This window comes from Mustela nivalis, assembly GCF_964662115.1.
Source record: "Mustela nivalis genome assembly, chromosome: 16".
Taxonomy (NCBI): domain Eukaryota; kingdom Metazoa; phylum Chordata; class Mammalia; order Carnivora; family Mustelidae; genus Mustela; species Mustela nivalis.
In genome coordinates this window covers 62,086,304-62,099,723 of record NC_139035.1, presented here as the reverse complement: position 1 = coordinate 62,099,723, position 13,420 = coordinate 62,086,304, and the positions used below count along the sequence as shown (strand labels likewise).

The 13,420-nt window shown below is 41.3% G+C and overlaps 1 protein-coding gene across 1 annotated transcript in view; it reads right to left on the bottom strand.

Annotated features, from left to right (window-relative positions):
* Positions 1 to 253: 253 nt before the first annotated feature.
* Positions 254 to 13,420, bottom strand: part of RGS5 (regulator of G protein signaling 5) — a 49,381-nt gene continuing 36,214 nt past the window's right edge. Inside the window, exons 4-5 of the mRNA XM_082704160.1 lie at positions 7,895 to 8,061; positions 254 to 5,338 (exon numbers count right to left, since the gene is read on the bottom strand). Of these exons, the coding sequence (XP_082560286.1) occupies positions 5,177 to 5,338; positions 7,895 to 8,061 (329 nt within the window). The 3' untranslated portion in view covers positions 254 to 5,176. The remainder of the gene's footprint in view (positions 5,339 to 7,894; positions 8,062 to 13,420) is intronic.

The window sequence follows — 13,420 nt, the reverse complement described above, 5'->3', positions numbered from 1 at the left end:
CAACAGTGAGGTCAGTAATTTGCCATTTGAATCCAAGAGAAAGTAGTCAACAGAGTGTGAGAGTCTGGGGCACTTTGTATCTCCCTTCCTGAGTTTTTCTGTAGGGGGATATTATAATTGATGCTTATTGGGATACAGATTATCCCAAATGATCGAGGGCTCACGTGGTGTAAGGAGCACAGTGAGCAAAGAAGCCTATCTTAGGGCATAGTTTCATAACAAGCACGTTCAGGAATGAAGAAGGACTCAGAGGTTGTTAGACAGATATATATTTAATACAATATACGTGATCATGGTTACAGATACATGTTTGGTGCTTTATTTACCAAGAAGTATGAGTCACACAGTACACAACATATTGACTACAAAATCAGAAGATAAATACAATTGTTTCTAAATGAAAACTTTACAGGATAAATGCTGACAGATGGATTTTCAACCTTTCATTTCTACTCCTGTCTCTGGTATGTGTCTCCTGAAGATGTGGGTTCCAATATTTGGAAAAAAATTTAGTTTTCCCAAATCCTGATACTATATAACATAAAAAGAACTTTTAGCAAAAAATGATCCAGATTACTTCTTTCCATTGGAAAATTTCTCAGCATTTCCCGCTGTTTTGTCTATGCCTTCGCTTATACATTTTCCTAGACAGGAAGTTAAATGCTTTTAATATCTCCATTATGACGTGACTGTGATTAGACTCTGCTATTTTAAAGGTTTCCTCTTGCAGGAGGAAGAGAGAAAGGGGGGTATAGGAGTAGGGTGGGGAGGGAAAATACCTCAAGTGAGAAAACAAGTAACTTGCAAGAGGCTTCTTAAACTGGATTTGAATAAGCTTGATGTGTAGTTTCTCTACTAGAAAAATAAGATAAGAGAACTATTATTAAACTGTGAGGTGCGGATAATATTCCCAAGACATTTTTTTCCCTTCACTCTCTGCTCTGAGTTTCCAAAGCTGCAAATTTCTCCTCAGTTGGAAGAGCTGATCTTTTCAGTTGTACAATGGTTCACTGATACTGAGGGAGGACTGTCCTTGGCTATCAATTGCTCTGGACTGCCACGTGCCCTATTTGGGGAAAAGTGTCTTGAACCCAAGCAACAGCTGTAAATTTGTTACCTGAAGAGCCTCCTCCCAAGTGTCAGGTACATGTTTATCCAATAGAATGGAGACCGGAAACCAGAGAGGTCTAATGACAAGTCAGTCAGGATATACTGAGATGCATGAGGACCTCACGTCCAGAACCTACACAGAGTTCCCTGGCTCTTGGGTTTAGACGGTTGGAAACTCAGTTCTCCACTCTCTGTTCCCCCGCTCAGGTGACCCAAGTGGGGGAAAGCCGATCCTCTACGTCTATTTTTCCTTCTAATCAAGACTCTTTAGGATTTGAAAATGAATTTCCTCATCTAGCTGCACTGTGACTCAAAGAATGCCTTGTTTGCAAATCCCAGTGATGACAGCAAAATGTGGTTTGATATTCAGTCAAAGGGAGCTGTTCTTACATGTTTCCTAATAAATCGATTAACTTCTTAGGTGTGGGCACTCTCTTCTTCACCACTATCCTTCTGTCCTCTCTTCCCTTTCTTCCCCTGAGCCTTTATCTCCCAAAGTTGCTAAGTCCCAGCAAACAGGGAGAGTGCACTGCTAAATACAGATGGTCTTTTAAATAATTTTCATGATCAAACCTGTGATGGGACAGATAATTTGACAAAGCCCTGGCAGGGGATGCTTCTGAGGGCATCCATTGATTTGGTGATGGTCGAGTTTTTACTGAAACTTCCGATCAGTTACTATTCTTTGGGAGACAACTAATAACCCCATCCTGCTGAAACGGAGTCTAGAGAGAGAACCCATCAATCAAGAAAATCCACAGATTTATAAATAAAAACAATTTCTTTCACCAAGTTTTTCTCATTATGCACTAAACACTGAACTCTACTGATAGTATAATTTACACAATAGAGAATGAGAGTTTGCAGGGCATGGGGAGCAAAACATTTCCATATATTTGATGTTACTGATGTGAAAGCAAAGGTACTGAAAGGCCTCAGTTCTCCATCTCAGAAGGTCTGTCTGGGAGAAGGGGTGTGTGTGTGTGTGTGAGTGTGTGTGTGTGTTGTTCACGTGAGCAAGCCCTGTTTTAGTAGATAAACACAGCCTCTTAATTTTTGTTAGAATCAATAGTCTACCTCTTTACTCCGGTCCATTTTGGACCCTAAACTGACGTCAACCCCAAACTGTATCAAACCCAGGCAGAAAATCTTTGGTTTGTGGGCCACTCCCCAGCCTCCTCTTGGGTTTCCTTCAAGAGTGAGAAGCGTGTACTCCTCTTCCCATTGACCACAGTTTGGCTCCGCTACCTCTCTACATCCCAGATCACTTACGACTGTAGTTCCATTTCCACGAGGGAGGAAAATGAGAGCACCAAGCACAGCAGGACTTTTGCATACGGTTTCTGACTTTCCCAGAAATTTACTCAAGTGGGGAGGGAAGTGGGGAGGGAGAGGGAGTGATAAAGAGATGTTACACATTTCTTTTTCTTCCTGGAAAGACCATCCCAGTTTCTCTAATTTCCCAGAACTAAAAGAATGTTATTTTCTTTGTGTTACCACGGAAACTTCCAGTAACACTCTTTCCTCCCCACCCCTCCCCAATCTTTTCCCTAAGTTTAGCAGCACCTTAAAAAGATTAGAAAGAATTTTGGGGGGGCAATTTTGATATGATTGCTTTCTTGTTTTAGGTTGTCATACTTGTATTCCTTTCAATTTTATCACTTCATGTGTTAGAATAGTTTCTAATGTGTGTGTAAACTATAAATTTAAAATCATATATACCAATATATATATTACATGCCATCATTTGACTGGAAAGCATTCATGCTTTTTTTCCCTTCACTGTCTGTCCTCGTGGTGGTGCTTTTCCTGTCCTTTGCCTCCTGAGTTCAGCCTATGAAAAGGGGAAGGCCCTTCTTACTCTACACTCACAAGTCCTACCCACTGACATAGGGTGTGTAGTCAGTTGGTGAATACAGTTGATCTGGGTCTGTGTAAGGTCAACCAGCTGGGTGAGCTCTGTAATATCTAGTACATTTTCTAGGTATTTTCAAACATTTGGCTCTTTGAAATCATGAGAATAAAAAGTTTTTGAATTTTCAATTCAATGAACATTCTGCTTAAAAATGCTTTGGCATCCAAGAACAATAATTCACCTAGATTCTTGGGTTCTTAATGTTTCTAGCTGCATAAGAAAATAAAGGGCTGGAGATTTGATGCCAATTTGGGCAGTGTAGATAGATGCAGAGCAAGGTGGTGCCAGGAAGTTCTGCTCTGAGTTGTGTGTCACTTCTACACAAATGTATGCAGGGAGGACTTCTTGATGCTCATAGTGTTGATCCGGACTAGCTGTTGACCGCTTGGTGATGAGTATCTCTGAAGTAAACAATGTTTCCAACTATGAATGGACTCTCACCACACTGGCAACTGTTGGCAGTGGACCCACTCACTCCAACCCACTCTCAGAATGTGAAATGGCAAGTGTTCAGAAGGGCACGCTATCCTCCCAAAGATCAAACACAGAGAAGAGGCAGCCAACACAACCAGAGTTCACCTGGAGACTACAGTAACATGGTTGCTTCGCTTTCAGTATTCTTAGGAAACAATTGAATAAATGGGCCATAAACATGGAAAATCATGAGTGTGTGGAGAAGAAAAGAACGTGAAAGGAGGAAATACAAGACTGAACAATGTGATCTTCTCCTTCAAAATTTTAGAACTTTATTCAACCTTTCACGGCTACTTTCTTTCAAAAGTAACTCAACATCCTCATCTTGGTTAGCCTCGTACATGGTTAGCTTGATTCTCTTTATTACTAAATTACGTAAATCACTGCTTAATCAAATCTACTAAAGATAATGAAAAAGATCTAGCAAGCCTTAACAATAATGAAAGACATAATTAAAAGGTAAAAACTACTAAAAAATACCATGGCTTATCAGTCAGCTGCGTGCAAGGTACATTGGGGCATAACTGTGCACTTTCAGGATAAATACGATCTGCTAATGGAGGGAACAGAGTAGGGAGGCAAGATAGGATGCTAAAAAAAAGTTACATCATTTCACAAAATGCAGGGTTCTTTGAAACTCTGTCTTACTTAGAAAGCCTTCATATGTAGTCAAATTATAAAGATAATTTGGTATTTTGAGGAAAATCATCATTTTCTAAATAAACAGATGGCATCATAGGGTAATTAACCATTTTAGGCTTGACAGAATTTTTCCGTCTTAGTGTATAGATAGCTCTCCTGATATTGAGGTAAGGGACATCGTGCTGGACAGCATCAGTTTTATTTGACATGATTGGAGTTGAAAATTTTGGAATTTTATACTCACATGGATTTAAAATAATTTGAAAATCGAAACATTGCTCCTAAATACTGAAGGCATATATATACATTTATTAAATACTCTGTTGTCAGGTCATTGATTTAATAAAGAATATGGTAACCGGGCGGTGGGGAGTATGAGAGAGATATAAGGAAAGAATCAATATGGATTGTGTTCAGATTGATTTTTGAAACATTCATGGTTATATCTCTTGTTAGTGACCTCCAGCCAACACAAAGACCCTCTAAAGGGAAAATTGATATTTTACATAATGTATTTGCTTAAAAAAATCAAATAATGGCTGCTTCATAAAATTCGTTTCACCTTTTACTAACGGAAATCAGAAATACAGGAGTGGTTGCCCCGGGTCAGCATTAAAACAACAAATGAGATCAATTGAAATTGGTCTTTCTACATCCACATTCTTTTCAGACCGGTTTAGATGGAGAATTCGTTACCCAAAACAAATGGATCTATATTCAATGATATCATATTCTTGTCTTATATTTGCATGCCTTTAGCAGAATGTTTCTGCAATTCTGATGAGCTTTGACAAGAACACACTGAGTAGAACTTAGTTAAGAAGGAGACAGGAAAAAGTCCCCAAGACAGGAAGGCATTCCAAGGACAGATAAACATCAAAGTGCACAGAAAGAGTCAGCGGCGTTCCCTGGGGTTTTCCCTGTTTGGGTATCTTTGAATGAAGCTGCTGTGGGAAGATGCGCAGGCTGCTGGGAAGCGCAGGGCATTAAGGGGGAAGTAACTCACAGGGTGATTCTCACAGCCCGACTGAATTACTACTTGATCAGTTCCTGGTAAAACTCAGAGCGCACAAAGCGAGGCAGTGAATCCTTTTCCATCAGGGCATAGATTCTCTTCTGGGCCACATCAAAGCTGTTCAGGGAAGGTTCCACCAGGTTCTTCATGGTGATGTCCTTTGTGAAGTGGTCAATATTCACCTGTGGGCCAGGAAACAGGGTCACGAGTCCGCTCAGGTTGCAGGATTTGATGACAGGTGGGGAGGGAAGTGGAATTTGTCACCAGTAAAACACAGGAGGGGCAGAGAGTCCTAAAAAGTGAGCAACGTCATTTCTGTTTTAGAGGCAGTGGGGTAAGGCAAGTGACGCTCCCCTACATGCAGGAATCAGATGGAGACACAAGCAGTGTTAGCACCACCGGGGGTCAGACCCTCCACCGGCAGCTAGTATGTGCACACCGCATCGAATCCTCATGAGAACCCTACAAATGGATATATATATATATATATATATATATATATACATACATACATATACACACACACACAGACACATACATATATATGCACACACACACACACACACGGCTTCAGTGACTTTCTCAAGGTCACCGAGCTAAGACGTGTAAATTGCATCCAAGACTCAGAATTCAAATCCAGGTGTCCTAATGCCTCATCCCTCAACCTTCCTTGCTTTCCACCAGGTTTCACGCCTGGTGGAGAGAGCGAAGAGGAGAAAGGAATGCTGGCCAGGACCCAGGACCTTGTGCATGGCTCTGGAGGAGCAAGGATTGGTCTCTCCTGAAACAAACTAGGCAACGATGCTTTTGACAGAATAGCAGCAAGAATAGCAGCTAATGTTTATTGAGTGCTTCGTCTGTGCAGGCTCCTTGCTGGGAACGTTATTTTAACAGGCTCTGTGCCCGTGAACCCATTTAACCTCACAGCTCGGAGGCGGATACTGACATTTCCATCTTACAAGTGAGGAGCAGAATGTTAAGCTATTTTCTCAAGGTCGGCAGTGGTAGAGAGAGGACTCAAAAGCTTAGCAATGTGGCTTTTAACCAGTAGACTGCAGGGTTGGAAGGCATTGTGGCTTCTATGTCCTGAGTGCGGTGTCAACATATCACACAAGTCCCGGGGACACCATTCATATTAAGGTCCCTGCGAATGGTCCCCTGGATTTGTGCAGTGTACAGCCTGCATGTGTGTGCCTGTATGATTTGAGAGAAATCAGTTTATCATTTCATGTACTTTAAGAACCCTTAAGCTATCTGGCTATAGAAGAGAAAGACACAGAATCCAAGCCAGCCTGTGGTTCTGAATTGGAACACTGGTGAACATTCTGAGTCTCTCCTGGGCTGCTAGAGGTCCTTGATGCTGAGAAAAACCATCTGGACTCAGAGGATGTTGGTGAGGCAGAGTCAGAGACAGAAGCCTGATTGGGGAGTTCCAGGCCAGAATGGGGCATGAACTGTGCTCCAAGGTCTAGGATGGAGGAGTTGAGAGCGTGGTGAGATTTTCCATGGTGAGAGGGGCTGGAATGCTTTCTGCAGGGACGGGGCAAGATGATACAGAGCAGCCTCAGAGCTGACATCTGGGGCCTGCCTCTGCACGTGAAGACCCCAAGCCCCATGGGGTCAAGTTGCATGCCCACTAATACTCCAGAAGGACAGGCTGTGATGTGCACCACTCTGTTCCCACTCCGTAATTCTTCCTGCCACACTAAAGCAATGCTTCTTCCTTCTCTTACACTGAGTATAGACTAAGCTAGGTAGGCAATACTACTCAGAATGATTGAGCATCAGAGAAGTTTAAAGCTCTTTCCCAATCTTAATGTTTAAAAGAAGGGGGACTTGGGTGGCTCAGTTCGTTCATCAACCAACTCTTGGTTTTGGCTCAGGTCGTGATGTCAGGGTCATGAGATGGAGCCCAAGGTCAGGCTCCACACTCAGTAGGGAGTCTGCTTAAGGTCCTCTCTCCCTCTCCCTCTGCCTCTCTCTCTCTCTCTCTCTGTATGTCTCTCAAATAAATAAATAAGTCTTAAAAAAAAAAAAAAGAAGGGATGTGTTTAAAACTCCCAACACATTGTATCTGGCTGTTATTAACTGCTATTTTTCTGTTACTTTTCTACTCAGAGGCTTCCTCTAATGAATCATTCCAATAAACATGCCTCTGTTCACTGAGCCAGGAACGTATTCTTGCCTTACTTTTAGATATGATCAAATGACAATTTGCAATGTACAAATCATCTGCATATTGAACTATGTGTGGCCGTTTCTCTTCAAAATCTTAGTTCTGGTTCTTGTCACTGTGTTTCTCCACCAGTTCCTGCTGTGAAAAGCCTGAGGTGAATATTCAGAGACAGGAAATCGAGGTTGCTACTTGCCTGTGCGAGTGTGTTACATGGGTCCATCTGTGACTCATCAACATGAACTGGTAAATTTTTCAGTCAAAATACAAGACTTGGAGAATTTTTAAAGTCATGACAGCTCCGTTTTAAACATGCTCTAGGTACACAAACATGCATGTATGTGAGATGTTTCCAGCAAAGGAGACTGAGGATGGGAGGACTTTAATTAGGGACCCGTCTGAAGTCACACATGGAGGGAGGCCTGGGATCGGGGTGTCCACGTCCATTCACCTCACAGCTATTTGCTGACTGCTCATGACGTGCCAGGAGCATGGTTTCCATCCTCTCTGCTGCCCAGCTCAGAGGACAGTGGCCGCACTCACCCACCTACCCATCAAGACCTACCTCTTTAGGAGCCTCAGTTTGGATGAATTCTTCATAAATTTTCTTTGCCTTCTCAGCCAGCTTGGCAGGGGACTTGATCTTCTTGTAGTCCTCACAGGCAAGCCAGAACTCAAGGTTCTCCTCACTGAATTCAGACTTCAGGAAACTTTTGAAGCTGGCAAGTCCATCTAGCAAGGGGAAAGGTTGGTTGGATGGATAAATGCATACATACTACATATATAATACATGTATTATAAATTTACCAAAAACATATTATACACTTATTACACATTTGCTGCTTGTTTATGAACACTGTATGCTGCTGTAGAGACTTGGCTCATTTATCACGTATTTCCATCACTTACATAAGAACAAGTGTTAGCTCATTTAGTCCCATAAATGTAAAAGACAGGTGCTATTAATGTCCTATTTCACAAATGAGATAAGAGAAATCAAGTGACTTGCTCGTAGTTAACCAGCTGGTAAGTGGCAGTGCCGGGATTCAAATCCAGGCAGTCTGTATCTGGTGATGAAGGCTTACCCGTGCACAGCATCAAGGCATACTATGAACGTCAATACCACCCAGATACTTATCAATTAGCACAAAGAAAAAAAATGCATTTGAAACTTGGTCTGGCAGCATAACACCGATGTTGATTATCACACGTAAATGACTTATAATCTTTTTTTTTTTTTTTTCTACAGATGATTTTGAGCAGATATGTTCCGGGCACTATGATAAGTCAGCATGGTAAGTCAAGTCATCATGGTTCTCCACCTAATGAAGCTTATGGATGTTGGGAAAATAGAAAGAAAATGAAGAAACACATAAAACATTGACACGACTAAGTAAAAGCCATATTAAAGAGAGTCACAGAGTGACAGAAGGCTCTTAAGATCGTTTTGATTTTAGGGAAGGCCCCATGAAAGGGGCCTTAATAGCTTGAGATGTGAGGATGTGTGGGAAAGGACCCAGTGAAGTTGCCATGAGACAAACAGTTCACTCTGCCCACCGGTCATAGGTCAGTATTTAAAACATACTAAGTTTAATATAATTACAATTACTGTGATTGTGTTTTCAGTGTGCGGTGGTTCATGCAGACTTCAGCTTACTTTAAAATGTTTACATACATGTGATACATACATACATAAACAAGTATGTATATTAGGGGTTCTTGGGTCCGATCTTTGCATGACTTTTTCTTTCTTAACCTCCACAGTGAGAGATGAGTAGAAGGCAAGGTAAAGGTCTAGGAAGGCACTGGAGAGGAATGAAGGAAAGATCACTCTGTAGGTTCAATATTTTCCTTGTTTTTAAATCTAGGTATATATATATATATATATATGGTTTTATTTATTTATTTGACAGAGAGGGAGCACAAGCAGGGTGAGAGGGAAAGGGAGAAACAGGCTTCCTGCTGAACAGGGAGCCCCATGCTGGACTCGATTCCAGGACCCCAGGATCATGACCTGAACAGAAGATAGACACTTAATGACTGAGCCACCCAGGAGCTCCTACGTATATCTATTTTTTAAACCCAAAGTCCAACAAATGCCTAGCTGTAGAGACAACCCATGTCCGTATCTAGGAAAACTAGATTTCTGAAGGGAGAGGAGAAGAACTCTAGTTTTGCAAAGAATGTCACAACCACTGGCCAGCTCTCCTGATCACTTTGTCTCCCGGGGCAGAAGCAGGACGACCGTCCTCCGTAAGGACATATCAGGGTCCAGTGTCGCTCTAACTCACTCCCCATCAGGAGAGACTTACTCGCCATTCATTCTCTTTGGGGAACACGTGCATGAACTGAATTCATTTCCTTTGATCTCATTTCGGTCAACCGACCTCTCCCTTGACCACCTCTCCGTACTGCTTCTTACAGACTCTCAGCTTCCACTCATTCATCTTCACTGGATGCATGGATTCCATCTGGCCTGCATACAGCGTGTGTAATGATTAAACCAGCATTTCTGGCTGTCTTCTCTTCTTCTTCTTTTTTTTTTTTTCTAATTTACCTCAGTATAGGTTTATCTGCATGCCCCTCATAGTCCCCTGCAACCACATTAAATTCTAAAGAAACAGGATGGTAGGTGCTAATTAACTTGGATTAGAGTTGCCAGCAATTTTTGGCTCCAAACAAAATACTTGCATTTTAATGCCCTCTTTTTGTACTTTACCTAAAAAAAAAAAAAAAAAACACACACAAAACAACAACAACAAAAAAATCCAACTTTTTTGTTTTTTTCAATTGATCAACATCTAAAAATACATCTGGGGGCAATGATATATATGATAAACAATTTTCTCTTAGAAACCTACCTAGCAGAATTACTACAAAACTGTTCGATTACGTGTGCCTGGATAAAATCAGGTGTGTTTTCCCTCTCTCCCTGCATATATATATATAACAAATTATATATATAAATTATATATATAACTAAATTATATATATAACTATATATATAACTAAATTACAACAAACGCTGCTAAAAATACAGTAAAATCCTTAGTTAAATTTGTATATACATATATATGCTGAAAGAAGGCCTAGATCTCTGTCATGGTTAAAGTTTTCATTGTTTCTTAAACAAAAGGTGGTGGATAGTCTCTGTTGAAATGGAAAGATTCCCAGGAACTTTTTGCTGCCTGGAAATGACAGCAGGAATGAAGTCTTATGAGCACCCACGCAAGACCACTGAGGAAACTATAACTTCGCAGAATAAGTCTGTGGCCAATTTATTCTCATCCGGCCCATGGCCCCACAACCCATCAGGCATTCTGAATCACCCATTCCACAGCTAAAGGTATAGATAAAATCCCAAGCATTGTTATTTATGACCTGAGAACACATGCCAGGACTCCAGAACAATGTTAACATTTACCAGGCATCTGGGGGGGGGGGGCAGCTTGGAAAATAACTTTCCAGTGAAGTAAGTCCATTTCCTAGGTACTGGCTCTATCACTCATTGAATTCTGCAGTATTATTTCAAGGCTTTTTATCAATGCACTCACTCTGAACGGAGATTCATAAAATGGCTTTCTGCTCTATTGGTTTAGGAGATCCTTAAAGCTATTCTTTCTCTCAACTGGCTTTTGAGAGTTCTCTGAATGGCCCCTTAATAGGACCCACAAGTCACTCGCCAGATAGCTTCTCCTCCTTAGCCTCTGAGTTTCTATTGGCCCATTCCCCAATACTCTCTGTTCAATTCCCATAACCTCTGAGGAAGTGCTCTTGGGTCAGAGCCAAACTGACCCTAGGAGGAATGTCTCTATTCTGCAAAGTAAATACACATCTTCTCTGGGCCACACCACTGCCAGTACACCTCACACCCCAGTCAATCCCCCAGCATGCATTCCTGCAAAACCCCACGCTGCTCCTTGGCGAGCCTGCACACAGCCTCGGGATACTTGTCAACACACCTCTCCAGGTATCTATTGCTGAGGCAGCAGAGGAAGCCCACCTGACCTCGGGTCTTGTGGGAGTAATCTGGGTTGTGACCCACATTATAGTCCCAGAGCCGGCCCTCATGAATGGTGTCCCTTTGGACATCCAAGCAAAATAGTGCAGCAGCCCTGTGCAAGAACAGCATGAAGCCAGCTATATTTTCCTATGAAAATAAAATAAAAGGAGTGTTAGACAAAGCCATGTCGGTTTGGTATAATAAAAATACTGAAAACGAGATTAGAATAAATCTCTTCTCCTAGAGGAAAGATGGTGAAATTTAATGTGTGGCTAGCTGATAGGTTCCATTGCATAGCTTATTGGTTCAGAGCATGGGGTCTGGAGTCAAGGCTGCGTGGGGTGGATCTTGGCACATCACATAACCACGGTAATTTGGGCAAGTGTCCTGCCCTTTCTGAGCCTCCGCTGCCTCTTCTGTTGAACAGGTATAATCATGGAACCCACCTGAGAAGGTTGTAAGGATTTGGTAGTTCATGTAAAGCTCTTAAATGGTGTTGAACATGTAGCATGATAGCTGGCTCAGTAAGGACTGGATTTCATCATTGTTATTCATGCCCAATTTAAAATTCATCTTTATCACCATCTAAAACCCAACTCAAATGTTACCTCATATGGGAGGATACTACCCTCCTACTTGCTCTTGAAGATTTTTTATTATGATGAGGGAAAAGCTCACTTTGTTCTTTTGTTGGGACTGTTGCTTACATGCTAGTCTTCTCCAAGAGGCTGTCAATTCTTTAAGTTCAAGGTTTGAGTTTCATTTACTTTTGCTTCTCTTTCATATTCCACTTCCTAGTCTAAACCTGTCCTAATTTTTTTTTTTTTTTTGAGAGAGAGAGAGAGTGTGTGTGAATGGGTTGAGGAGGGCCACGAGAAGGGGAGAGGGAGCAAGAGAGACAGAATCTCCAATAGGCTCCACACTCAGCATGGAGCCCAACATGGGGTTCATGACCCTGAGATCATGACCTGAACTGAAATCAAAAGTTGGATGCTTAACCAACCAAACCACCTGGCACCCTTGTGCTTAATATTGAATAGATTTGTGCTGAACTGAATAAAGACCATTAAGGGAAGCATTTGTTTCTAAATCACAGAACTGAAGAACACAAACTTAGAAGAAAAGTAATTTTTCTGCTAACACTCTAATGTTTTGTTTCCTAAGCAAGTTACCTAACCTCCGTTTGCTTTTCTGAAAAATAGAAATTGTTATTGTACCTAAGTAAAATTATTTATACTCATTAAATAAACCAATATAGGGGCACCTGGGTGGGTTAAGCCTCTGCCTTCAGCTCAGGTCATGATCTCAGGATCCTGGGATTGAGCCCCACATTGGGCTCTCTGCTCGGCAGAAAGCATACTTCCCCCTCTCTCTCTACCTGCCTCTCTGCATATTTGTGATCTATGTCTGTCAAATAAATATGTAAAATATTTTAAAAAATGAATAAATAATATATGCAAGTGCTTTGGACAGTGCCTGGTACACGGTGAATAATACAAGGAAGCTCTTGCTTATATTATTATTATTATTATTATTATTATTATTATTATTATTGCTTTAAAGAAATTTGCCACTGACAGTAAGCCAAGGGCATAGATGAGCCAGAAAACGGGAAGGGAGAATATTGGAAACCAAAGGGAGAGAAGCAAGAGGTGAATGTGAAGATGGGAGAAGGGGGAAGGGTGTGGAAAGAAGGCTAGATTCAGGCAATTCCATTCCCCATGGAGGAGCTCAGATCTCAAGGGTATCTCAGGAAATATGCTGACCTTTTGGAGCTCCTGGGAAAAAAAGAATTCACATAAAATCTTTCTTCTATTAGATTGTGTTTCATTCCTCCTCTGCTCTTAAAGATAGTCACATGGAGAAATTTAATGTCACCGTCTTATTTAAGCTCCCATGTGCAATCTGTTTTTGTGTTTAATGAACAACACACTGGTTATTTGTCCCATGGACCTAATGAAAACAGATAGCGTCAACTACAGAACTGAATACAAAACATGTAAGAAACTGACATACTTTCAAAACAGAGTCAAATACACTGGAGGATTAAAAATGATTTTTTAAATGAGGAAAAGTAAGAGAAATCTT